Source organism: Microcebus murinus, chromosome 1 (genome assembly GCF_040939455.1).
Source record: "Microcebus murinus isolate Inina chromosome 1, M.murinus_Inina_mat1.0, whole genome shotgun sequence".
NCBI classification, from domain to species: Eukaryota; Metazoa; Chordata; class Mammalia; order Primates; family Cheirogaleidae; genus Microcebus; species Microcebus murinus.
In genome coordinates this window covers 484,871-510,443 of record NC_134104.1, presented here as the reverse complement: position 1 = coordinate 510,443, position 25,573 = coordinate 484,871, and the positions used below count along the sequence as shown (strand labels likewise).

Here is a 25,573-nt window from a genome sequence, read left to right as displayed (position 1 = left end):
CCCCGGGCGGCGGGCGGCGGCGGCGGGGGTGGCGGCGTGACAGGCCGTGACAGGCGCGTGCCCCCCAGAGAAGGCCGACTGCCCGATCAACGTGTACTTCGTGCTGGACACCTCGGAGAGCGTGGCCATGCAGCCGCCCACGGACGGCCTGCTCTACCACATGCAGCAGTTCGTGCCGCAGTTCATCAGCCAGCTGCAGGACGAGGTCTACCTGGGCCAGGTGGCCCTGAGCTGGCGCTACGGCGGCCTGCACTTCTCGGACCAGGTGGAGGTGTTCAGCCCTCCGGGCAGCGACCGCGCGTCCTTCACGCGCAGCCTGCAGGGCATCCGCTCCTTCCGCCGCGGCACCTTCACCGACTGCGCGCTCGCCAACATGACGCAGCAGGTGCGCAGGCAGGGCGGCCGCGGCGCCGTGCACTTCGCCGTGGTCATCACCGACGGCCACGTCACCGGCAGCCCGTGCGGCGGCGTCAAGCTGCAGGCCGAGCGCGCGCGCGAGGAGGGCATCCGGCTCTTCGCCGTGGCCCCGAACCGCAACGCCAAGGAGCAGGGCCTGCGCGACATCGCCAGCGCGCCGCTCGAGCTGTACCGCAGCGACTACGCCACGATGCGGCCCGGGTCCACGGACATCGACCAGGACACGATCAACCGCATCGTCAGGGTCATGGTGCGGGCGCGCGGGGCCGGCGGGCGGGGAGGGGCGGGGAGAAGCCGGGGAGGGGCGGGGATGGGAGAGGGCCGGGACGGGGTGGGGTGGGGACGGGCGGGTATGGGGAGGGGGTGGGGATGGGAGGGGATGGGGTGGGGCGGGACTGGGGAGGGGGCGGGGACGGGGTGGGGCAGGGGGCGGGGCGGGACTGGGGAGGGGGCGGGGACGGGCTGGTCCGCGCGGGGGAGGCCGAGGAGGCCGAGGACCCCGGTCCCTCGCGAGCTCACTGGCGCCCCCGTCTTTCCGCAGAAACACGAAGCCTACGGGGAGGTGAGTGGCGCCCCCTTCCCGCCAGCGCCGGGCGGCCTCTGCGTCTCCAGGCACCGACCGCAGAGACGACCGCACCGGCTCCCACCAGACGGGCCAAGACGTTTGCGTTTGGACGGCGGCTCTGGGCCCAAGTCCCCATCTCAGCGTCAGGGCCGCCCGCGGCGGGGAGGAGAGGGCGGGCGGGATTTAACTCCTGTATACGCATGGCGCCTACCAGTGCCCTGCCCAAGCTCTTTAGTCTTTGTTACTATACTTGCCGTGGCTGAAACCCAGCCTCGGTTTTCCTCGACTGAGAACCACACTCCCCGGCACCAGCCCCGGGCAGGCATTTGAGGCCCACGCGTGTCCTGAGCGCCCGGGATTGTCCCGCAGGCCTGACCCGTCTCTGCTTCCCCGCAGTGCTACAAGGTCAGCTGCCTGGAGATCCCCGGGCCGCCGGGCCCCAAGGGCTACCGCGGACAGAAGGTAAGATGCCCGGAAGCCCCTGACCTCTCCTCGAACTCCACAGTTAAGGCCAGCTGTGCCTCAGACCGTCTGGACACCTGTGACCCTGCAGAAACTAAAATTTGAATTTTGTGCACGTCCTTTTAAATGGCACTTTGGGAAAAATAGGGGCTTTTGATAATCATTAAGCTGTGTCGCTGAAATGCCTCGAGTGGGCTTGCTCGGGTGAGCAATAAAACACCAGACGTGTTAATAACATGACTGCCCCTTGACGTGAAGCAGCCACGTTGGGGTTTATCGGTGCGTGGTTTGGGAAGTCTGGCTTGAATGGCCCTTCATTCCCCTAACAAGAGGTACATAATGAGATCCAAAATTCACTAACAGAGTATCTGGAACTTTAGTAATTCACATCTGCCAAAACTTGTAAAGAAAGGCAGAGGAGGAGAAAGAAACTTCTAAGAAGACCACACACAGAGTTTAAAATAATATCATAAAGGAAGTTACTATTAAGAAGCGTCATATTTTCTTTCTAAATTCGGATGAGTGAGAACCACCTGGACCAGTAGGTATCTGGGTGCACTTTCTCCAGGACGAGACGTCTCCAGGCCTCCAGCGGACCCTCCCCACCACCCCCTTCCCCGGCTTCTCTCGGGCCTGGCAGCCATGCCCACCCCACCACGGCTGCAATGAATTTGCCTCTCCAGGCAGCCTTGGCCACGCACAGCAGTGCAGTGGCCCCGTCCCTGTGGGCGGGGCTGCTGGAAGCTGCCATGGGGCCACTCTGGTTAGAGTCTGAGGGGCAGTGAGGTGCCGAGGAGGCCCCAGGACAGGGCAGGGCCATGATGTTCCGGAAGCCTCCGCTGGCCTCTCAGTTCTGCTGGACTTTCCTCCCTGACGTCTCCACGCTGAGCAGCTTCTCAGAGGAGCTGCGGCGGGTTCCTGGCTGCCTCGGTTCACCCTTTTCTCTGTCGTCTGCTTTTAGGGCGCCAAGGGCAACATGGGCGAGCCGGGAGAGCCCGGCCAGAAGGGCAGACAGGTGAGCATCTGCGGTGCCGGCCCCGCCCCGCCCTCCGGCCCCAAACCTTGGCTGGGGTCACATGCGGCTCTCTTCCTCCACAGGGAGACCCAGGCATCGAAGGCCCCATCGGATTCCCAGGACCCAAGGCGAGTTGCGGTGGACGGGGCGGCCTCGCTCAGCCCCCCAGCGCTGGCCCTGCCCCCCAGCCCACTTCCCCCACCCATTACCAAGGAAGAGAAGCACCTGGATAGGTCAAAGGTCACCCCAAAACCCAGCATCCGGCCGACCCGTGGCCAGGCTGCCTCCACCAACTCTGTTAGAATCCTAGTTGCCGGACGCAGCGCTCGCGCCCTTTGACCCCACTCTCTGGGAGCAAGGAGGTGACTAACGCCCTGCTCTTTCCTTCTGCCCGCAGGGCGTTCCTGGCTTCAAAGGGGAGAAGGTGAGTTTCCGTTCCGGCGGCTGGACCTCAGACCTCGCACCGGCCTCAGCCAGACTCGCCGCGGCCACGGCCATCAGAGCCTGCGGTCACTCCTGGGGGGATGGGCCCGGGCTCTGCACCGGGTGGCTTTGGGGTTCTGGGGTGCCTCTGGCCTCATGCTGGGCTGGCGGGCTCCGACTTGCACCCAGAGACGGCAACATCTGTGGCTCTGGGGCCACCGTGCTAACTGCCTCGCTTTCCCCCTCGCAGGGTGAATTTGGAGCCGACGGTCGGAAGGTAGGCAGGCCGGGCGGGCAGAGCCTCAGTTTCCTGCCGCTTGGAGGGCACAGGGACGGGGGCTTACAGAGACCCCTCCCCTCTCTCCCCAGGGGTCTCCCGGCCTGGCCGGCAAGAACGGAACCGACGGACAGAAGGTACAGTGGGGCTTGGGCGGGTCACGGGCCTGGTCTCTTGGGGACGTCCCAGCCTGCCCTGCAGAACCCCCAGGTCTGGCCTGACCCAGCAGTTCACGCGCACACGCGTGGAATCGCTTTCGCACATGTGTGCTGGGCCGGGAGCCCCGCAGCCCCGCGATGTGGCGCTGGCCTGGACTGCGCCTTTGTTGGCGGCTCCACCCTCGGCACACGCAGACCCCAGAATCCCTCTCTGACGCTGCCTCTGCGCCCCCTTCTCCTTCAGGGCAAGCTGGGGCGCATAGGCCCCCCAGGCTGCAAGGGGGACCCTGGGAGCAGGGTAAGTGAACCTCGGCTCGGGGCATATGGGGGCCGGCGGGAGCTGCCTATAGCCAACGCTTTGGTTCTCCTGCAGCCGAGCCGCTCCCTGCCCGCCCCGACCCCAGCCAAGGGCTCAGCGGGGTGTGGGGTCTCCGTACGGGACCCCCTCGGGAGCCTCTAGGTTGTGTGCCCTGCCTGGTGGGCTCCCGGGGCCCTGGGACCCTGGAGTGTGTGGAACGTTGGCGCTGTGGGCCGGCTGTGCCCGGGGCTGGGGGCAGGAGGCTGGGGGCTGGGGGGCAGGGGCCTCCCGTGAGGGTGAGGGCAGGGGTCTCGGGGCTGGGGGCAGGGGTCTCGGGGCTGGGGGCAGGGGCCTCCCGTGAGGGTGGGGGCAGGGTCTCGGGGCTCGGGGGGCAGGGGCCTCCCGTGAGGGCAGGGCTGCCTCCCAGGCCCAGACCAGGGATGTGGCACTCTGGGCCCGGGCTGGGGGAGCCCACGCCCTGTCCCTACCCCTAACTGAGCCTCCTTCTCAGGGCCCCGACGGCTACCCAGGGGAGGCAGGGAGCCCGGGGGAGCGAGGAGACCAAGGTGCCAAGGTAGGTGACCCTGCAGGGTGTGGCCCAAGCAGGCCGCTGTCACCACCCTGCAGCGGCTGAGGTTCCAGGCTGCCCCGGTGCCCCACTGCTGGGCACCTGCAGCTCTGGCCCTGCTGAGGGCCGGAGGCTGACTCCTGCAAACCCTTCCAGGGTGACGCCGGCCGCCCAGGACGCAGAGGGCCCCCGGGGGAGAGCGGGGCCAAAGGCAGCAAGGTGAGCCCCACCCCCACCCCACGCTTAGCAGCCACGGGGCTGCTCTCACCGGCGGTGCCCCGCTGGGCCCGGGACAGGGCAGGGGCGGGAGGGACGGGCGTGTGCCCCAAGCACGCTGCAGCCCCGCTGACCGGGCGCCCTCCCAAGGTGCCCCGAGTGTGAGGGGCACCCACCGGCGCCCATGTGTGAGGCAGACGGGTCCCCGTGCACATGGCGGGGTGAGCGCCACGCACCAGCCGGGTGCAACCCCTCCATGCCTGCCTCCCCAGGGTTACCAAGGCAACAACGGATCCCCCGGAAGTCCTGGCGTGAAAGGAGCCAAGGGTGGGCCTGGGCCCCGCGGACCCAAGGGCGAGCCCGTGAGTCTCTGCCAGCATCGCAGGCCCTGGGGGACCCTCACCTCGTCCGCCTGCCCAGCCCCCGCTCTGGGTCTCCAATGCCGAGGTCCCAGCCCCTGGGAGCGTGCCCCCACCCCCATAGCGGCAGAGGGGGCGCCGGGCCTCTGGCAGGACCCGTGTGGGCGGGCGCAGCCGGCCCTCGTGACATCCATGTCCTCACCACCCCGGGGCTCAGAGCTGACCAGGAGCCACCGTCCTCCCCGGCCTCAGCCCGGACGGGGCCCTCTCGGCAAGAGGAGGAGGGTTCAGGGCGCAGCCCGAAGGGCAGGCCGAGGCCATCTGGGAGGAGCCTAGGAGCCCTGTCCCTATCCCCAAAGCCAGAGTCCTCCCGGGGAGCACCGGCCAGAAGGGCAGACCGAGGCCATCTGGGAGGAGCCTAGGAGCCCTGTCCCTATCCCCAAAGCCAGAGTCCTCCTGGGGAGCACCGGCCAGAGCGGCTCTGGGCGCACGGGGCTGGGGGCCGCTGCCCTCTGACACACTTGTTCCCTGCAGGGGCGCAGGGGAGACCCCGGAGCCAAGGGCAGCCCGGGCAGCGATGGATCCAAGGGGGAGAAGGTGAGGCACGGGGCGGGGCGGGTGGGGGGAGAAGGTGGGCGCGGGCGGGTGGGGGGAGAAGGTGAGGCGCCAGGCAGAGCAGGTAGGGGGAGAAGGTGTGGCGCAGGCAGGTGGGGGCGCTGGCTGTCTGCGCCTGTCCCATGGTGGTGCCGACAAGCCTGGGTGATGCCCCAGGCCCCCCAAGAAAAGCAACTCTCGGGGCCTCCCATCGAGGGTGGTTGCTCCCTGGAGAGTCTGGGGTGGACAGGAAGGGCCCCCCCTCCCGGCCGGCTGCCGAGGGCTGGGGCCCCGTGCCATGCACAGCTGTGCAGGCTGCGCACTGCTCCGCCCCACTGCGCCTCCGCACACACCTGCCCCTGTGGCCGTAGCTCTCCGGGTGGTGCTGAAGGGCTTCCTCCCCAGAGGGGGCGAGACCCCTGCCCGCGCTGTGGGAGGCCTCAGTGGGAGGCATCAGGCACAGGCTGGGGGAGGGGCAGTATCCCAGCATCACCCGGGACAGACGGGGTCTTCCTCCCTGACGCCCACCCACACCCCCAGCCACACCTGTCTCCCAGGTGGGACCTAGGCCCCGGGTCCCAGCCGAGCCCCAACCCAGTGTCTCTCTGACAGGGGGACCCCGGCCCTGAGGGGCCCAGAGGCCTGGCCGGAGAGGTCGGCAACAAAGGAGCCAAGGTAAGTGGGGGGCAGGGGTGGAGGGGGCCTGCCTGCCTCCCCAGTACCCCACTCCTACCCAACACTGCCTCCCTCCCCAGCAGCCCTCCCCCACCCAACCCTGCCTGCCTCCCCAGATCCTTCCCCCACCCCACCCTACCTCCCTCCCCACCTCCCACCCAACCCTGCCTCCCTCCCCAACCTCCCTCCCCTACCCAGCCCCCAGCCTCCCCAGCCCCCAGCTGGCCCTGCCCAGGCCTGCTGTGGTCAGGGCTCAGGGTCAGGCCAGCGGGTCTGCTCACACCCAGACCCTGCCGACATCTGCAGGGTTGACGTCGGGGTCTCTGGGGTGCCACCGCCAGTCGAGAAGACCCCAGCTTTGTCCCATTTCTTTCCAGGGAGACCGGGGCTCTCCGGGACCCAGAGGCCCCCCGGGGGCTCTTGGGGAGCCTGGGAAGCAGGTCAGTGGGGGACGCCTGGAGCCCCACGGCTGGGGGCCCCATCTGACTTCCAACCTCAAGGTCCACCTGGGCCCCCACCCGTGGGCAGGACGGGCCAGCTGCCGGCCACTGTCCCCATGGCCGACCTGGGCAGCCACCCCAGGGGTCCGGAAGCCAGGATCTCACCCCCTCATTGCCTTGCCCTGGGGGCTCTCTGGGCCCCCACCCTGCCCTGCCAGGTGGGGGTGTTGGGGGCCCAGGGTGGAGGGCCTGGGGGGCACGTGAAGTGGGGGCACTGGGACCTCAGGACTCAAGTCCACAGCCCCCCAGGGCAGCACAGTGAGGTGGGGCCATGTGGCCTGCTGGTCAGAGCTGCCCTGGCCGTGTCCGGTGACACTAGCCCTGCATCAGACCGTCTGTGCCAACTCCCCATTTCTCTCCTGGCCTCAGGGATCTCGGGGAGACCCCGGTGATGCTGGGCCTCGCGGAGACTCGGGACTGCCTGGCCCCAAGGTACAACCCTCCCCACCCAGCAGGATGGGACAGGGCCCCAGGGAGCAGCCCGGGAGGAGGGTGACAGGCTAGCCAGCCTGGGGTGCTGTCCCCAGCTGTCGAGCGCGGCTGGTGCTTCAGGGTCCAGGCAGCCCCTCCCTCAGCATCCACCTGGGTGTGGGTGCCACGTCCTTCCCGAGGCAGGGCCACAGGGTGGCCACGTGGTCTGTGTGAGCCGTCTCCCCAGTGTGTGGCAGCCCCTCCGGGGCCCCAGGCACACCGGCCCGGACGGCCCCCTTGTCATTTCACACAGGGGGCGCCTGCGTCCCGCTGGGCACAGCCCCAGGCCCACCCCATCCTCAGTCCTTGCCTCTTTCTCCAGGGAGATCCCGGCAGGCCCGGATTCAGCTACCCGGGACCTCGAGGAACACCTGTGAGTCGTGGCGTGGGACGGGGGCTCCCGGGAGGGGTGCAAGTTGTCAGGAGGGCGCGGAAGATTCCCAGGGGGCTCCGTCAAAGCCCCCTGTGCCTGAGAAAGCACGAGCCCCCCCGGGGGACGGGGAGGGCACGGGGTCCCTCGGTGCAACGCAGGTCTGGCCACGCACCGGAGACCTGGCGAGGTCCGGGGTCCTGGATGCAGCTCCTCGTGGAAGAGAGGGCGGCTCAGACGCCGCGAGCCTTCACCCCAAGGAGCCTTCGTGTGAACTCTAATAATGGAAGGTTCCGGGAGGTCAGACGCCGGGTCTGTGGCCAAGGTTCCTGACCTCTGTCTGCTTCACAGGGAGAAAAAGGCGAGCCCGGCCCTCGTGGCCCCGAGGTACGTGGGCCCCTCCTGCCCCCCGGGGCTCCGCACACCCACCCGCTGTGGCTGGGGAAGCCACGCTCGCTGTCTGGCCGTCACGGAGCTCGTCCTTGCTCCCCAAGGCCAGGCCACGCGGCCCCCACTGAGCCCACCTGCCAGTTCCCGTCAAACCCGAAACTGGGGCCTGTCTGGGAAACCTCCCAGGCGTTGCCCTTTGTCGGACTCAGTTGCCAGACATGTGTTTTTCCTGATGAAAAGCAAGCCCGAGTCCCGGGTAGACCGCTGGGGGCCTGGAGGGTCGGGGAGTGGGGGCAGGACCACCCTCTGTCCTGGCCTCACACTCGCTGTGTCACAGGGAGGCCGAGGAGACTTTGGCGTGAAAGGAAGACCCGGCAAGAAAGGAGACAAGGGCGAGCCTGTGAGTGTTGTTGCCGCAGCCGGGCAGGGGCAGGGGCAGGGGCAGGGGCAGGGGCAGGGTGGGCTGGAGGTTGGGCAGGTACATCGTGGCTCCAGCCCTGACCCCACCTCAGCATCCCCCACACCATCCCCCACACCATCCCCCGCCATCTCCTGCCATCCCCCATCATCCCCCACCATCCTCACACCATCCCCCACACCATATTCCGCCATCCCCCACACCATCACCCACACCATCACCCACCATCCCCCACACCATCCCCCACACTATCCCTCACACCATATTCCACCATCCCCCACACCATCCCCCACCATCCTCCACACCATCCCCAACACCATCCCCCACACCATATTCCACCATATCTCACCATCCCCCATCCCATTCCATCCCCCACACCATCCCCCACACCATCCCCTGCCATCCCCCACACCATCCCCTGCCATCCCCCACCATCCCTCACACCATCTCCCACCATCCCCCACACCATCCCCCACACTATCCCCCACACCATATTCCACCATCCCCCACACCATCCCCCACCATCCTCCACACCATCCCCAACACCATCCCCCACACCATATTCCACCATATCTCACCATCCCCCATCCCATTCCATCCCCCACACCATCCCCCACACCATCCCCTGCCATCCCCCACACCATCCCCTGCCATCCCCCACCATCCCACACACCATCCCCCACCATATCCCACACCATCCCCCACACCATCCCCTGCCATCCCCCACCATCCCCCACCATCTCACAACCATCCCCCATCATCCCCCACACCATCCCCCACCATCCCCCACACCATCCCCCACCATCCCACATCATCCCACACACTATCCCCCACCATCCCACACACTATCCCCCACCATCCCACACCATCCCCCACCATATCCCACACCATCCCCCACCATCCCACACTATCCCCCACCATATCCCACACCATCCCCCACACCATCCCCCACCATATCCCACACCATCCCCCACCGTATCCCACCATCCCCCACCCCATCCCATCCCCCACCCCATCCCCCACGCCACCCCCAGGCCCAGCGTCCTAGCAGGCGCTCACCAGCAGGGCAGGTCCCCCGCTCCTGCCTTCCCTCCCTAGCAGGGGCCGGGTGCTCGCCCTGGCGGGTGCGGGTGCATTGAGACCGCAGCAGGAGCAAGAGGAGGGCAAGGCGGGTGGACGGTGGATCCGCATGGGGGAGGGGGAGGGGCAGGTGGGCGGGCTCGTCCCTGGGGCTGGGGGGAGCCTGTCAGGGTGGCTGTGGCAGCCGCCATCCGGGGCCCTCTGCGGCCCTGCTGGGCCTGTGCCCCGTGGCCGGCTGTGACCGGCCGCCCCAGCGGGCTGCTGAAGCTGCCCCCCTGCTCCTCCTCAGGCCGACCCCGGTCCCCCCGGTGAGCCAGGCCCTCGGGGGCCGAGAGGAGTCCCAGGACCCGAGGTAGGCTGCGGCGTCCCCGCGTCCCCCAGACCCCGGCCCCGGGCCAGGCAGGCCCACCTGGCCGAGCCCCGCGTCCTGCCCGCAGCCCGCGTAGGGGCCAGTGGGCGCGGCCGGGTGACTCGGCCCCACGGGCTTCACTTCTCGCTGTCGCGCTTCCTCCTGCAGGGCGAGCCCGGCCCCCCCGGAGACCCTGGCCTCACGGTAGGTGTCACCTGGGGCGACGAACCCACCGCTCATTTGCAAGCATCCTTGCCTCTCCCAAACACGGGAAACTGAGGCAGCAAGTGCAGGGGGAGGTCGGCAGGGGCCAGGTCAGCAGTGAGGGTCGCAGGGCAAGACCCCCTCCTCCTGCCACGGCTCCCTCCACACGTGGACCGAGGTGTCTGCGCGGGTCCCTCCCCTGGCACCTCCTCCGGGCCGGCCACCCTGACGCGCGGCCTGTTGCAGGAATGTGACGTCATGACCTACGTGAGAGAGACCTGCGGCTGCTGCGGTGAGTCGCCGCCCTGCCGGGCGGGGGTGGGGTCGTCACCCAAGTCCCGCCCCCGGCACCTGGCCCTGCACCTGGCGTCAGGGTCCCTCCGGGCTCCGGGCACCTGCGCTGACCCCGCCCCGCCCCGCAGACTGCGAGAAGCGCTGTGGCGCCCTGGACGTGGTCTTCGTCATCGACAGCTCCGAGAGCATCGGCTACACCAACTTCACGCTGGAGAAGAACTTCGTCATCAACGTGGTCAACAGGCTGGGGGCCATCGCCAAGGACCCCAAGTCGGAGACGGGTCAGCGAGGGCAGCGGGGCCCAGGGGCACGTCCCCTCGACGGGGTCTTGGCCTGGCCGGGGCTGCCCCAGTCCCCGCGCTGGAGGTGGCCGCACCTGGGCGGGGCGGGCAGGTGGCACAGGGCGGGCAGGGCAGGCGGGGCGGGGCGGGGCGGGGCGGGGCGGGGCGGGCGGGGCGGGCGGGGCGGGGGGAGCGGGGGGGCAGGCGGGGCAGGGGTGGGGCAGGCGGGGGGCTGGGGTGGGGTGTGGGGTGGGGCGTGGGGTGGGGCGTGGGGTGGGGCGAGCGGGGTGGGGCGGGGGCGGAGCAGGGGTGGGGTAGACGGGGTGGGGTAGACGGGGTGGGGCAGACGGGGCAGGGGGGGCAGACGGGGCAGGGGGTGGGGCAGACGGGGCAGGGGGTGGGGCAGACGGGGCAGGGGTGGGGCAGACGGGGCAGGGGGTGGGGCAGACGGGGCAGGCAGGGCAGGGGGCGAGGCAGGCAGGGCGGGGGCGGGGCGGGACGGGGCGGGCAGGTGGCACGGGGTGGGGCGGGGCAGGGGGCAGGGCGGGGCAGGGGCGGGGGCAGGGGCAGGCGGGGCAGAGGCAGGCGGGGCAGGGCGGGGCGGGGGCAGGCGGGGCGGGGCAGGGGGCAGGGGGCAGGGGGCGGGGCAGGGGGCGGGGCAGGGGGGGCAGGGAGCGGGCAGGGGCGGGGCAGGGGCAGGGGCGGGGCGGGGCGGGGCAGGGGCGGGGCTGGGGCGGGGCGGGCGGCTGACAGCGCCCTTTGCAGGCACGCGCGTGGGCGTGGTGCAGTACAGCCACGAGGGCACCTTTGAGGCCATCCAGCTGGACGACGCGCGCATCGACTCGCTGTCCAGCTTCAAGGAGGCCGTCAAGAACCTCGAGTGGATCGCGGGCGGCACCTGGACGCCCTCGGCCCTCAAGTTCGCCTACGACCGGCTCATCAAGGAGAGCCGGCGACAGAAGACCCGCGTGTTCGCCGTGGTCATCACGGACGGGCGCCACGACCCGCGCGACGACGACCTCAACCTGCGGGCGCTGTGCGACCGCGACGTCACGGTGACGGCCATCGGCATCGGCGACATGTTCCACGAGCGTCACGAGAACGAGAACCTCAAGTCCATCGCCTGCGACCAGCCGCAGCAGGTGCGCAACATGACGCTCTTCTCCGACCTGGTGGCCGAGAAGTTCATCGACGACATGGAGGACGTGCTCTGCCCGGGTGAGGGTGCAGGGCCTGCGCGGGCAGGGGCGGCCGCGGCCCCCAGAGGCCGTGCACCCCCCTCGGCTGCCCCGGGGACCCCGGTCTGAGGACAGACGCGCTCAGGACGCCAGGCGTCCAGGTGGGGAGGGGGTGGGGCCGTCGCAGTGGGCAGAGTCCAACCCTCCCGGAGCCCTGACCGTGGGCTTGTCTGTGGGCTGGTCCGTGGACAGGGCCGTGGGCAGGTCTGTGGGCTGGTCCGTGGACAGGGCCGTGAGCTTGTCTGTGGGCTGGTCCGTGGACAGGGCCGTGGGAAGGTCTATGGGCTGGTCAGTGGACAGGGCCGTGGGCTTGTCTGTAGGCTGGTCCGTGGACAGGGCTGTGGGTTTGTCTGTGGGCTGGTCTATGGACAAGGCTGTGGGCAGAGCTGTGGGCTGGTCTGTGGACTGGTCAGTGGACAGGGCCGTGGGCTGGTCTGTGGACAGAGCTGTAGGCAGGTCTGTGGGCTGGTCTGTGGACAGGGCCATGGGCAGGTCTGTGGGCTGGTCCGTGGACAGGGCCATGGGCAGGTCTGTGGGCTGGTCCGTGGACAGGGCCGTGGGCAGGTCTGTGGGCTGGTCCGTGGACAGGGCCGTGGGCAGGTCTGTGGGCTGGTCCGTGGACAGGGCCGTGGCAGGTCTGTGGGCTGGTCCGTGGACAGGGCCGTGGGCAGGTCTGTGGGCTGGTCCATGGACAGGGCTGTGGGAAAGTCTGTGGGCTGGTCCATGGACAGGGCCGTGGGCTGGTCTGTGGACAGGGCTATGGGCTGGTCTGTGGGCTGGTCCGTGGACAGGGCCGTGGGCTGGTCTGTGGGTTGGTCCATGGAGAGGGCCGTGGGCAGGTCCATGGGCTGGTGCCAAGGGCCTGGCAGGACTGACGTGGCCCCGGGCTCTTTCCTTTCTTCCAGACCCACAGATGGTGTGCCCTGACCTCCCCTGCCAAACAGGTAACGCAGGGACCAGAGCCCCCACCCCGGCCTGCAGAGCAGTCCCGAGGGGCATCCTTCCCGCGAGCTGGGGCTGGGGGAGGAGGGCCCGTGTGGGGACCCCCGAGGGAGTGTGGGGCAGAGGCTGCTCCTTAGGGAGACACCAGAGGGATCCGGTCTCAGCGCCCCGGTCCCCGAGCCCAGCTGAGGGGCTCAGGGAAGGGCAGAGGTGATGGTGTCACTAGTCCCCTCGCCTGGCGCTGCAGGTAGCCTGCAGGCACTGGTCCGGAAGGTGGCTTCACCACTAAAGGAGGCCCATTTCCGGGCCTCAAAGTCTCCCCACCATCTGGGAGGGGTGGACACCCAGGGCCGTCCAGCTCCACGGGCGCCGAGCGCTCATTATCTCTGGGAGCGGAGTGGCCTGCCCGTGGGAGCCTGTGTTCCTGACATGGCTGCATCTCGGGCCCACTTGGGGGTGGGGCGACGTCTGGGGGTGCCAGGGCTGCTGCCCTATGGTTGTGACTGCCCCGGGACGGGCCCACAGGGGTGCCAGGGGCCAAGCTCCCTCTTCGGTGACCCCTGTCCCCCCGGGGGGCATTGAGGTGGGGACCCCAGAGCCTGCTGTGGAAGGGCGGGTCGCCGTGGAGATAGTGCGGGAGCCCTCACGCTATGACGTGGCCCAGCACGTGAGCCCACGGCCAGAGCCCACGGGAAGGAGCCACATGGACTCGGGGTCAGGAGTGCCCGACGTGCTGTGTGGAGAGAACATTCCCTGGGAAGTGTCCACGTGGCTGTCCCTTGGCCTCAGCTGCCTGCCCAGGCTGTCGGGGATGGTGTGGGGAGCCCAGGCTGGTGGGGAAGTGCCAGCCGTGGTCTTTGCCAAAGGCCGGGGAGCTGGGGCTGCACCGAGACGCCACCCACAGGCCCTGCACCCTGGCTCGCATGGCCCCATCCAAGCCCCAGGTGAGGGGCGGCAGCGCCGGGCGGCTGCAGCCTGGTCCCCCAGCGTGGGCTCCCCGCGGTCTGCCAGGGTTGGCACTTGGGCAGCGGATGCCGACCTCAGCCCCAGGGTCGCCAAGCCCTGAAGGCAGACGGGCGTCATAGTCTCCCGCCAGGGTGACGCCGGCCGCAGGTGCCTTGCGGGCTCCCTGGGGAAGTGGCGCTCCAACCACCCGGCGTGCACCGTGGCTGGGCTAGGTTTGCCGCCGGGCCGTTCCCTGCCGCTGCGGAGGGTCACATGGCTTCTTGGCTGCAGCCTGTTGGCGCGATGGCCGCGTGGACGGATGTCCGGTGTCCGCCAGCTTGCGTCCCTGCATCAGGTCCCGCTTGGCCGTGGTGTGTGGTCGTCTCCACGCGTGGTGGGGCTGGATTTGCTGGTGCTTTGTTGGGGTTTTCCTTGCGTCCACGAGAGACGGGCGTCTGCGGTCTCCCTTTCCTGATGCCTTCGGTTCCGGGGTCGGCGACTCGGGCCGTCGGGCCGTCGGGGGCCTGGCCAGGGTGGGCAGGGGGGAGCGGGGGCCTTGCAACTCTGGCCACCAGGGCAGGATGGCGTGTGGCCCCCGGCAGCCTGTGCGTGGCGCCAGACCCTCCATCCTGGCCCCTTAGCCGCCCCCACCAGACTCGCAGGGCTGGTCCTCCGCTAAAGCACGAGGAGCGTGGCAAGGCAGGCGCCCTGGCCGTGGGGAGGCCTCGGGGCGCCCTCACGGCATCCCTGAGTGGCAGGCCGCGCCAGCCGACATGGCCGCTGAGGCCAGACAGCCCCGTCCACCCGGGAGCCGCCAACCCAGGTGGGCGCCAGGCGAGGCCTTGTCGCGGTGGGGGCAGGGAGAGGCCGTGCAGTCAGGTGTGTTCAGCGGTGGCCGGGGTCGGGGAGGCCCCGGTGCAGCCCCGGTGCAGCCTGAGCTCGCCGGGAGGAAACACAAGGCCTGGACTCTGCGAGGCCCCAAACAAAGTGGGGTTCAGGAGCTCCAGGGGCCTCCGGGGGGCTGGTCGCCATGACTGGGCCGGCGCGATTGCTGGTGGCGCCTACTAGCGGGAGAAGCAAACCCAGGTCTCCTGACCAGGGGCCACGGAGCAGGTGAGTAGAGCCAGGCCCCCCCAGAGTCAGGCCTCCTCGCCTGCAGGCCCGGGAGCCGGGGAGAGACAGAGACAGAGTCACAGAGACAGACACAGAGAGACAGAGTCACAGAGAGAGTCACAGAGACAGAGAGACAGAGACAGACACACAGAGGCAGAGAGTCAGAGATAGAGTCACAGAGACAGACACACAGAGACAGGGACACAGAGACAGGGACACAAAGACAGAGATCAATAGACAGACATACAGAGACACAGAGACAGAGATAAAGACACAGAGACAGAGACACAGACACAGAGACAGAGTCACAAAGACAGAGAGACAGTCAAAGAGACAGAGACACAGAGACAGGGACACAAAGGCAGAGACCAATAGACAGAGAAATAGAGACACAGAGAGACAGAGATAAAGGCACAGAGACACAGATAGACACAGAGACAGAGTCACAGAGACAGAGACACAGAGACAGGGACACAAAGGCAGAGACCAATAGACAGAGACACAGAGAGACAAAGACACAGAGACACAGACAGACAGAGACAGAGGGACAGGCAGGGATGCACAGAGAGCTGGGCCCTCCCCGGCTGTTTGCAGTCAGAGAGCCGTCCTGTCTCCAAGGAGCCAGCGCGGGAGGTAGAGTCACAGCTGCGCACTGTTCCGTGGGAGCTGTCGGGCTGGAAGCCGCGCTGGGACGTGGCCACGCCTGCGACGGCCTGGCCAGGGCCGCTCTGCACCGAGAGGGAGGTTCCTGGGCCACGCTGTCCCCCGAGGCGCCCCTTCCACAGGCCCCGGCCCCACCCGAGGCCCAGACCAGGCCGGGACGCCGCCGGCCGCATCTCCTCCACGAGGCGCCGCCCGGCCGCCCGGCGGCTCCTCGCTCCGTCCGGCCCTGCCCGCCCGGCCGGGGAGGGGCCTCAGGGTGTGGTCTGGACGCTCCCTTGCAGGTGCGCCGTGGCCCGGGGGCGAGCCCCTGGTCACCTTCCAGCGCACGGAGGAGGGGCCGGACGCCAGCTTCCCCCGGACCGTCCCCCTGATCCAGCAGCTGCTGAACGCCACGGAGCTCACGCAGGACCCGGCCGCCTACTCCCAGCTGGTGGCCGTGCTGGTCTACACCGCGGAGCGCGCCAAGTTCGCCACGGGGCAGGAGCGGCAGGACTGGATGGAGCTGTTCATCGACACCTTCAAGCTGGTGCACAGGGACATCGTGGGCGACCCCGAGACCGCGCTGGCGCTCTGCTGAAGCCGCCGCCGCCCACACGGCCCACGCTGGGCCCCGCCCGCCTCCGGGGCTGCACGGCCTCCGGGCTGCGCGGCATGGTGGCGGGGCCAGGACTGCGGGGTCTCCTTGCGCCTCCTGGACATGCGGGGGCAGAATCCAGTGTTGTCACGGCGGAGGCTCCTTCCTGCCTCTTCCAGCTCCTGGGGCTGCCACGTTCCGTGGCCCGTGGCCGCGACTCCACCTTCGCGTGGGCCCCTCTCCCGGGTCTGTGTCCTCCTCTCTTTCTGAGATCGCCCGTGGTGGCGTCTGAGGCCCCAGTCCAGACGATCACGTCTCGAGATGCCGACTCCACAGTCTGCAGAGTCTTCCTTGCCACGCGGCACCCACAGCCCGGGGGCACGGCCGGGGCCTCGCCGGGGCCTCCAGTCAGCGCCCAGCCCCGCGCACGGGGGGTGGCCAGGCTGAGGGAGGACGTCCCCCCCACCCCACACACTTCTGGGCGGGCCTGGGAATGGGCCAAGAGCCGGTCGCAGCCTGGCCGAGGGTGGGCACGGCCGTGTGCGGGGCCCGCGTGTGCTCGCCCGGCACCGCGTGAAGGCAACAGGCCGGGCATCGGACGGTCCTCACGGGACCCGCAAGTCCTGGCGCCGGACGCCAAAGCCGCCTGCCGCCATGCCGGTCCCCGGGTGCCTTCGCACTGCCCCTCCCCCGCCTCTGGGTGTCTGGACACAGTTGGAGTCGGGGGGGGGGTGCCGTGGGGGCGCCGGTGTGGGGTGGCCCTCCCCAAGGGCAGCGGCAGGCGAGCCCAGACCCGGGACCTTCCCATGGCACCTTGACTGGACGTGGCACCTGCCCACGCTCCTGCCCGTGCTCCTCGGGCTCGGGGTGGGGCCCCTTCTGGGGTGGGGCCTTGTCCACACTCCAGCGGCCCGGGGTGGGCCGGGCCAGACTCCTGCCGGGTCCAGCAGCGGCAGGAAGGGCACCGCGGGCGACCCGGAGACTCAGTTGTGCCCGTGCCGGCTCACACGGCCCCCAGGCCCCCCCCCCCCGTGCGCTCACCGGGGCCCCCAGCGCCAGCCGCGTGTCTGTCTCGTGCTTGTGGTGACAACAGTGGAAATGCGCGTTGGTTTGGAAGGGCCTGCCCGGCAGTGCCTGAGAACGTCTGGGCGTGCCGAGTGAGCTTCGGGGGTGCCAGCCTCAGAGGGAAGCCGCATCGTGAACTCGCTCCTTAGGGAACCCTGTTGCCAGCTGCACTGAGGGCGGCCTACCATGGACATTTCATAAAAGCTTATTGGTGGCTGGGCGTGGTGGCTCACGCCTGTCATCCCAGCACTCTGGGAGGCCAAGGGTGGGTGGATCATTTGAGCTCAGGAGTTCGAAACCAGCCTGAGCAAGAGCAAGACCCAGTCTCTACTAAAAATAGAAAGAAATTAGCTGGACAACTAAAAATATATAGAGAAAAAATTAGCCGGGCATGGTGGCGCATGCCTGTAGTCCCAGCTACTCGGGAGGCTGAGGCAGGAGGATTGCTTGAGCCCAGGAGTTTGAGGTTGCTGTGAGCTAGGCTGACGCCACGGCACTCACTCTAGCCTGGGCAACAAAGCAAGACTCTGTCTCAAAAAAAAAAAAACTTAATTGTGCGAGGCTGCGGCCCGGCGTGTGCAGGGCCCGTGACCCCCCCAGGACGGGAGGGACCCTCTGGCCACAAGGAGTCCTGGGCTGGGCCACACCTGCACCGTGGCCGCTGTGGCGGGTCAGGGGGCCACAGGTTCTGGTCTCTCCAGGAGAGGTGCGCCCTAGGGGGCGTGTGCCCAGCGGTACGGGTGGCTGAGCCTGGCGAGCAGGGGTCAGGCTGGTCTCCCTGAGGCCCCCGCCACTCCGCACAATGGTGGCTGTTCTGTGGGCAGCAGATTCTTGGGTCACGAGAAGGGGCCTTTCGGGCCCGTCCCTCCCAGGAGGGCCCGGAGGGGGCAGCCCAGGATGGGACGGCACTTAGCGGGCGGCGCGGGACCTCTGGCCTCTGGCGGGTCTGTGACGGTGACGCTCAGGTGTAGGGACGTGCCCTGCTGGGAGGACACGCCGGGTCTGGTGGCAGGTGCTCGTGGCCACGCTGCCAGTGCTGGCCCCACCGCCAGCTGCGGCGAATCCCCCAGAGCTTCGCCCTGGTCCTTGGGGCCCCTCAGGGGGGGGTGGGGTGGGGTGGGGGGCCCGGCCGGGCCGGCGCCGGCTTTGGGGTCCCCTCGAGCCCAGCCCGCGCCCCACACGTGTCCCCGCAGAGCTGTACGTGGCGCAGTGCACGCAGCGGCCCGTGGACATCGTCTTCCTGCTGGACGGCTCCGAGCGGCTGGGCGAGCAGAACTTCCACAAGGCGCGGCGCTTCGTGGAGGAGGCCTCCCGGCGGCTGACGCTGGCGCGGCGGGACGACGACCCCCTGCACGCCCGCGTGGCGCTGCTGCAGTTCGGCGGCCAGGGCGAGCAGCAGGTGGCCTTCCCGCTGACCTCCAACCTGACCGCCATCCACGAGGGCCTGGAGGGCGCCCGCTACCTGGACTCCTTCTCCCACGTGGGCGCGGGCATCGTGCACGCCATCAACAACGTGGTGCGCAGCCCGCGGGGCGGGGCCCGCCGGCACGCCGAGCTGTCCTTCGTGTTCCTCACGGACGGCGTCACGGGCAACGGCAGCCTGGAGGAGGCGGTGCACTCCATGCGCAAGCAGAACGTGGTGCCCACCGTGGTGGCCGTGGGCGGCGACGTGGACATGGACGTGCTCACCACCCTCAGCCTGGGCGACCGCGCCGCCATCTTCCGCGAGAAGGACTACGACAGCCTGGTGCAGCCCGGCTTCTTCGACAGGTTCATCCGGTGGATCTGTTAGCGCCGGCCCGCCCACCGCCCGCGCGCCGGGCCCGCCACCCGGCAGCCGGGTCCTGAGCCCACCCCCTCCCGGCCACGGTGCTAACCAGACCCCTGCCCGGCGGCCCGGCCGGGCTGCAGACTCAGGGTCCGCCCGCGCGCCCGGGGCTCCTCGCGGCGTGGGCGCAGGCCGTGCTGGGGGGAAGCCGGGGGGGATCGCACGGCCCGCGGCCCCCGGCAGCCTAGCCGCCGCCCAGCCTCTCCTCCCCACCTGCCCGCCTGCCCCGGCTCCCCACGCCACAGCCCCCAGCCCTCCGCAGGCCCCTGGCCTCCCGTGGCACCCAGTGTCCACCTGTGGCCTTTTGGAAGGTCCCCTGCCGGCCGCACCTGCCCGCCCCGGGCTCTCCTCACCTGCCCCGCCCCGAGCTCCCGCAGCGGCCCTGGGACCCTGCCGGGCACAGGCCTCTCGGTCCAATAAAGGCTTTGAACCCAGCCGCTCGCCAGCTCCCGAGCTCGCACCCGGGGCCCCTCCTGCCGGGGTCTGCCCGCACGCCACCTCCGGCCCGTGAGGGGACGCGGCGACCGTCCACACACCCGCCAGGGTGCTGTGCCCCATGTCCCCCGAACCCCCGGCCCAGCTCTGCCCTAGTGGGGCCGGGTGTCGGCGCCAGGCGCTGACCACCCGCACAGCCCCCACGTGCGTAGACTGGTCAGCTCAGCCATGGACTCCACCGGCCAGTCGGCTATGGGCTGAAAACGATGCCATTGAGCAGCGAGCTCTTCCTCCACCCTGACAGATGGTTGGTGGGTGACAGAGGACAGATGACAGGTAGGTAGGTGATAGGTACATAGATGATAGGTAGGGTACATAGATGACAGGTAGGTAGGTAGGTGATAGGTACAAAGATGACAGGTAGGTAGGTAGATAGGTGATAGGTAGGTATAAAGATGACAGGTAGGTAGGTGGTAGGTATATAGATGATAGGTAGGTAGTAGGTGATAGGTAGGAACAAAGATGATAGGTAGGAGGTAGGTAGGTGATAGGTACAAAGATGACAGGTAGGTAGGTGGTAGGTATATAGATGATAGGTAGGTAGATAGTAGGTAATAGGTAGGTACAAAGATGACAGGTAGGTAGGTGGTAGGTATATAGATGATAGGTAGGTAGTAGGTGATAGGTAGTACATAGATGATGGGTAGGTACTTAGATGACAGGTATGTACATAGATGATAGGTAGGTACATAGATGATAGGGAGGTAGGTAGGTACAAAGACGACAGGTAGGTACTGAACCACAGGTGGACGCTCCGCCCTCCCTGTGCCGACTTGGCCTGGCCGCCAGGACGAGGCACCACAGGCTGGGCGGCTTAAGCAACAGGCTGCGTCGTCTCCGCTCTGGAGGCCGAGGCCGGATATCGGGGGTTGGCACTGTGCCACAGGGAGAAGGGTCTGTGCCAGGCTCCCTCCCGCTCTGGTAGCTCCTTGGCGTGTGGCAGCGTCACTCCAGTCTTCACACGGCATCCCCCTGCGTGCATGTCTGTGTCCAGACCCCCTTTGAGTGAGGACACCAGTCACACTGGACTAGGGCCACCGGCCAGCGCGACCTCCTCCTGACCAAGTGCATCTGCAAAGACCGTTTCCAAGCAAGGTCACGTTCTCAGGAACTGGAGGTCAGGAGGCAACGTATCAATCTGGGGGACGTGGTTGATCCCATGACACTCCTGAAAGCACAGCAGGGCCACTGGAATGGACTTGGCACCGTGGGGTCCACCCAGCAACATCCCCTACCAGTGTCCTCCCACCGACGTCCCTTCACCTGATCCCACCCCAGCATCTCTGCAGCAAGGTGCCCTCCCCAACGTCCCTCACTGTCTTCCCCACACGAATGTCCCCTAAACAACGTCCCCTCAACGACATCCACATACCAAGGTCCGCTCTCCACTGTCCCCACACCAGAGTCTGCACAACAACATGCCCTCAACACCTTCTCATCAACACCCACACGCCAGTGTCGCACACCAGCCCCACCTCACAGACAGCCCAAGACAATGTCCCCACAGCAGTGTGCCCTCCCAAACGAGACTTTGCCCATGTCCCTTCAGCTAGTCACCTCACCAAATCAAAAAAACCACTGTCCCCCCAACAACAACCTTCCAACATTGTTCCTTCACCAACATCTTCATGTGAACATCTCCATAAAAATATCCCCAAAATATGTCCCTTTACCAAATCCCAACTTGAATGTCCCTATACCGACATCTCTTCAACATTCCCTCACCATGTCCGCTCACCAATGTCCCCACACCAATGTCCCCTCACCAACATCCCTCCACCAACGTCACATCAACAGTGTCCCCACACCAATGTTCCCTCACCAACATCTCCTCAAAAATGTCCCCAAATCAACAACCCCTCAACAATGTCCCCTCACAAATATCCCCACAACTATGTTTCCTCACCAACATCCTCATGCCAATGTCTCCAAAGTCCCCTCACCAATGTCCCCATAGGATGTCTCCAAACCAACGTTCTCCTCACAAATGTCCCCTCACCAAGTCCCCTATTGAATGTGCCACTACCAATGGCTCAACACCAACTTCTTGAGACAACATCCCCATACCAATGTCCCCTCACCAACATAGCCATAGTCCCTTCAACATTCGCCACAATGTCCCCTACCAATGGGGACCAATGTCCCCATACCAACATTGCCAAACTGGCATTCCTCCCACCAATATCCCACAACCAGCCATCCCTTACCAGCATCCCCACAACAATATCCCCTCACCAAGATCCTCTCACAGATGTCCCCTCACACTGTCCTCACATAACCTTCCCTCACCAACATCCCCCAACCAAGGGGCCCTCATCACAGCCCACGCCAAAGTCCCCTCACCAGCATAACCACAACTAAGTCCCCCACCAACATTCCCCAAAACAATGCCCTCAACATAATTTCACCAATATTCCCTCATTACTGTCCCCTGATAAATCTCCCCAAATCAAGGTCCCCCCACCAATGGATCCTCGCCAAGGTCCCCACACCAACATTCCTCTCACCACCGTTCCCTCACCAACATCACCAACATCTTCACACCATTGTCCCGTTAGCAACATCTCACCAGCATCCTCTCACTGACAAACCCTCACCAATGTCCCCTCACCGATGGCCTTACACCAGTGTCTCCACACCGCTGTTTCCTCACCAATGTCCCCTCACCAGTGTCCCCTCACCAGTGGCCTTACACCAATGTCTCCACACCGCTGTTTCCTCACCAATGTCCCCTCACCAGTGGCCTTACACCAATGTCTCCACACCACTGTTTCCTCACCAATGTCCCCTCACCAGTGGCCTTACACCAATGTCTCCACACCACTGTTTCCTCACTGATGTCCCCTCACCAGTGTCCCCTCACCAGTGGCCTTACACCAATGTCTCCACACTGCTGTTTCCTCACCAATGTCCCCTCACCAGTGGCCTTACACCAATGTCTCCACACCACTGTTTCCTCACCAATGTCCCCTCACCAGTGGCCTTACACCAGTGTCTCCACACCAATGTCCCCTCACCAGTGGCCTTACACCAGTGTCTCCACACCACTGTCTCCTCACCAATGTCCCCTCACCAATGTCCCCTCACCGGTGGCCTTACACCAGTGTCTCCACACCACTGTCTCCTCACCAATGTCCCCTCACCAATGTCCCCTCACCGGTGGCCTTACACCAGTGTCTCCACACCAATGTCCCCTCACCAGTGGCCTTACACCAGTGTCTCCACACCGCTGTTTCCTCACCAATATCCCCAGACCAACTTCCCCTCAGCAAGGGCCTCACACCAACATCCCCACACCAAAGTCCCCCTGCCAATGTCCCCATGCCATCACCCCAGCACCAACATTCCCCACAACAGCATCCCCAACCAACATGCCCTCACCAACATCCCCACGTCCACATCCTTCACCGATGTCCTGCACAAATGCCCCCTGACCATCCCCTCGCCAATGTCCCCTCACCAACATCCCCTCACCAACGTCCCCTCACCAACATCTTCACTCAAATTCCCCCCCACACTGTCTTCACACATAAGTCCACACGCCAAGGTTCCCACACCAACATCCCCACACCAACGTCCCCACACCAATGTCCCCACACCAATGTCCCCACACCAACGGCCCCACACCAATGGCCCCACACCAATATCTGCTCATCTAAGTCACCATACCAAAGACCCCAAACCAACTTTCCCCTCAACAACATCCCAACACCAACTGTCCCTTATCCACGTCCCCACAACAATATTCCCTCACCTGAGCCTGGACCTTCCTCAGCCTTTCCTGCAGCATCCCAGGGGCCCTGTCTCCATTTCCGGTTAGAGGGCTGGAGGATTGGAGATGGGCCGGCGGGAGCTGGGTCAGGGGCCAGGATGGGAGCAGGAAGAGGACAGGGCGAGGCAGGGGTCTCCTCTGCCCTCAGTCACGAGTGAGCTCAGGGAGGGAACTGGGCCTCCCCAGGTTCCTGGAGAGGAAGCCTCGCTAGGCATGAAGGTCTGGGACCTGCAGCCCTGCCTGGGCCACAGTGAAGGACCCCAGCAGCCCAGTGGACCTGCCCCAGGGCGTCTCTGTGCCCCACCCACCGGCAAACAGCTCCTCCGTGCTGGGTACCGACGTTCTGAGAGGGTCCTCACCAGGCGCAGCCTCCCCTGCAAGGACCCCAGGGCTACAGAACCACAACCCCCTTCCTGCCCCAGAAGCCCACCTGCTCACGCCTGGCAGGTCTGCACGTAATGGGGAGGGAGGACCATCAGCAGGGGCTCCTGCCCAGGGCCCCGGCCTGAGCTCCACACTGGGGCAGTTTCTGCACCAGCCCAGCAGCCCCGGGCCCCCCAGATGCCAGAGCCCCCAACTCTCCAGGAGCCCAGGAATCCAAGGCGCTCAGTCTGCCTCTCAGGACTCCGCCAGCCCCACACCCGGGACCTGCCGTCGCGCCCAGGACCCGCGCCCGGGACCTGCCGTGGTGCCCAGGGACCTGCGCCCAGGACCTGCTGTGGTGCGGGGGACCCGAGCGCCCAGGACCCACACCCGGCTCAAGCCACCAGCCGTGGTCAGGCACACACGGGGGACCCTCCCCACATGCTCTGCGGGACCACCAATCACTGCCTGTGGGGACCAGTGTGCAAGAGGGGCACCCACACACCCCTGAACCTGTGTGCTCTCCACAGCTCCCTAGGAGACGCAGCAGCACCCTCGGCCAGCAGGGCCACAGGACCCCTGGGTCTCCCAGAGCCGCTGTCCCTTCCCAGGCCAGGGACCCTGCGGTGGGACATGGGACCCCCAAGCCCTTCACTGTCCAGACTCTGCCCACCAAGAAGCTCCAGCCTTCAGCATGGTGGGCCCTGCCCCCAGGTCGCCCCGGTAACCCTCTGCAGAGATGACCCTTGCCCTCTGCCTCGGGCATAGGTCAGGCCCAGCTAGCAGGGGCCTGGGCCAGCTCTGGGCTCCAGAGAAGGGAGGCGGGGATGCCAGCCAGGGACCAGGCCCAGCTGCAAGTGGCCTCAGCAGTGGCCACAGCCCTGAGTCTCACTCGCCGGTCGGTCAGGCCAGGGCTGCCAGGAGTAAGGCGCTCGCCTGGGAGGCCAGCACTGCGGCCCTGGGTGCGCCCCTTCCCCGCACACCCCCACCGACCTGCCACGCCCCCACCGACATGCCACCGCCCACCGACCTGCCACGCCCCCACCGACCTGCCACGCCCCCACCGACATGCCACCGCCCACCGACCTGCCACGCCCCCACCGACATGCCACCCCCCACTGACCTGCCACCAGGCAGGGGCAGGGCCAAGGAGCAGAGAGCAGAGGCAGGCGGGACCTCAACCACACGCCCAGGGTCACCGCCAGAGCCAGCAGCGCCCCTTGCATCCGCGCACACGCACAATTGCGCACACAGACGCCACAGGTGCGCAAGGCACTGCTCACGCACACGTGTGCTCACTCACACGCGCTATTCCTGTTAATGGCATCGTCTGTGTGTGAGTCCGCAACGGGCCTTGCTCTCTGCGCTTCACGGAGGCCCGAGTGGGATCTGCCTCCTCCCTCGCCCTGCAGCTGCCACGGCCATTGCCCCCACCCCCCCACCCCCGCCCGTCTAGGCTGGGCGGTTTCGCTGGAAGGCCGCATTCTCCGGGCGCCATGCCCCTTCGGTGTGGTCTGCAGGAGCTCCTGACGCTGAGCCTGGTGCCCTCGGCCTGCTCAGCTGCCGGGCGCTTTATTATCCCGGGGGGATTCCTGTCTCTACTCTGGGAGACGATGTCCTTCCCCAGAAACAAGCGTCTTAAGTCGTCAGACGGTAAAATCTTTCCTATAAGGCATGTGGGGTCCTGCTTTGCTTAAGAAGGACATACTCAGCTGGGCGCGGGGGTGGCTCACGCCTGTCACCCTAGCACTCTGGGAGGCCGAGGAGGGCGGATCTTTTGAGCTCAGGAGTTCAAGACCAGCCTGAGCAAGAGCAAGACCCTGTCTCTAATAAAAATGTTAAGAAATTAATTGGTCAACTAAAAATATATAGAAAAAAATAGCCGGGCATGGTGGCACATGTCCCAGCTACTCGGGAGGCTGAGGCAGGAGGATTGCTTGAGCCCAGGGGTTTGAGGTTGCTGTGAGCTAGGCTGACGCCACGGCCCTCTAGCCAGGCAACAGAGTGACACTCTGTCTCAAAATAAAGAAAAAGACACACTGCCCAAACTATTTTCTTTTAACTTCCCGCACTGCTGTCTAGCAAGTGCACTCACACTTCTTGGTTTTGCTGTTTGCATGCAGTGGCCCATGTGGAGTAACTGGGGGTGTGGTGACTTTTAAATAATTTCCTGATGGCGAAGTTTCTCTGA

At 66.7% G+C, this 25,573-nt stretch overlaps 1 protein-coding gene across 4 annotated transcripts in view; it reads left to right on the top strand.

Moving 5' to 3' along the window:
- Positions 1 to 19,186, top strand: part of COL6A2 (collagen type VI alpha 2 chain) — a 28,770-nt gene extending 9,584 nt beyond the window's left edge. The window contains exons 3-28 of one of the 4 annotated variants that reach the window (XM_075997556.1): positions 69 to 667; positions 959 to 979; positions 1,379 to 1,444; positions 2,406 to 2,459; positions 2,543 to 2,587; positions 2,857 to 2,883; positions 3,133 to 3,159; positions 3,252 to 3,296; positions 3,562 to 3,615; positions 4,127 to 4,189; positions 4,340 to 4,402; positions 4,672 to 4,761; positions 5,293 to 5,355; positions 5,965 to 6,027; positions 6,405 to 6,467; positions 6,897 to 6,959; positions 7,321 to 7,371; positions 7,720 to 7,755; positions 8,096 to 8,158; positions 9,546 to 9,608; positions 9,774 to 9,809; positions 10,056 to 10,101; positions 10,232 to 10,384; positions 11,150 to 11,602; positions 12,528 to 12,566; positions 18,118 to 19,186. In XM_075997556.1, the coding sequence (XP_075853671.1) occupies positions 69 to 667; positions 959 to 979; positions 1,379 to 1,444; positions 2,406 to 2,459; positions 2,543 to 2,587; positions 2,857 to 2,883; positions 3,133 to 3,159; positions 3,252 to 3,296; positions 3,562 to 3,615; positions 4,127 to 4,189; positions 4,340 to 4,402; positions 4,672 to 4,761; positions 5,293 to 5,355; positions 5,965 to 6,027; positions 6,405 to 6,467; positions 6,897 to 6,959; positions 7,321 to 7,371; positions 7,720 to 7,755; positions 8,096 to 8,158; positions 9,546 to 9,608; positions 9,774 to 9,809; positions 10,056 to 10,101; positions 10,232 to 10,384; positions 11,150 to 11,602; positions 12,528 to 12,566; positions 18,118 to 18,716 (2,945 nt within the window). In that variant the 3' untranslated portion in view covers positions 18,717 to 19,186. Of the gene's footprint in view, positions 1 to 53; positions 668 to 958; positions 980 to 1,378; positions 1,445 to 2,405; positions 2,460 to 2,542; positions 2,588 to 2,856; positions 2,884 to 3,132; positions 3,160 to 3,251; positions 3,297 to 3,561; positions 3,616 to 4,126; positions 4,190 to 4,339; positions 4,403 to 4,671; positions 4,762 to 5,292; positions 5,356 to 5,964; positions 6,028 to 6,404; positions 6,468 to 6,896; positions 6,960 to 7,320; positions 7,372 to 7,719; positions 7,756 to 8,095; positions 8,159 to 9,545; positions 9,609 to 9,773; positions 9,810 to 10,055; positions 10,102 to 10,231; positions 10,385 to 11,149; positions 11,603 to 12,527; positions 12,567 to 15,566; positions 16,188 to 18,117 lie in introns of those variants that run through there. The other 3 variants (XM_075997509.1, XM_075997640.1, XM_075997596.1) reach the window with 3 other exon arrangements.
- The last annotated feature ends 6,387 nt before the right edge of the window (positions 19,187 to 25,573 follow it).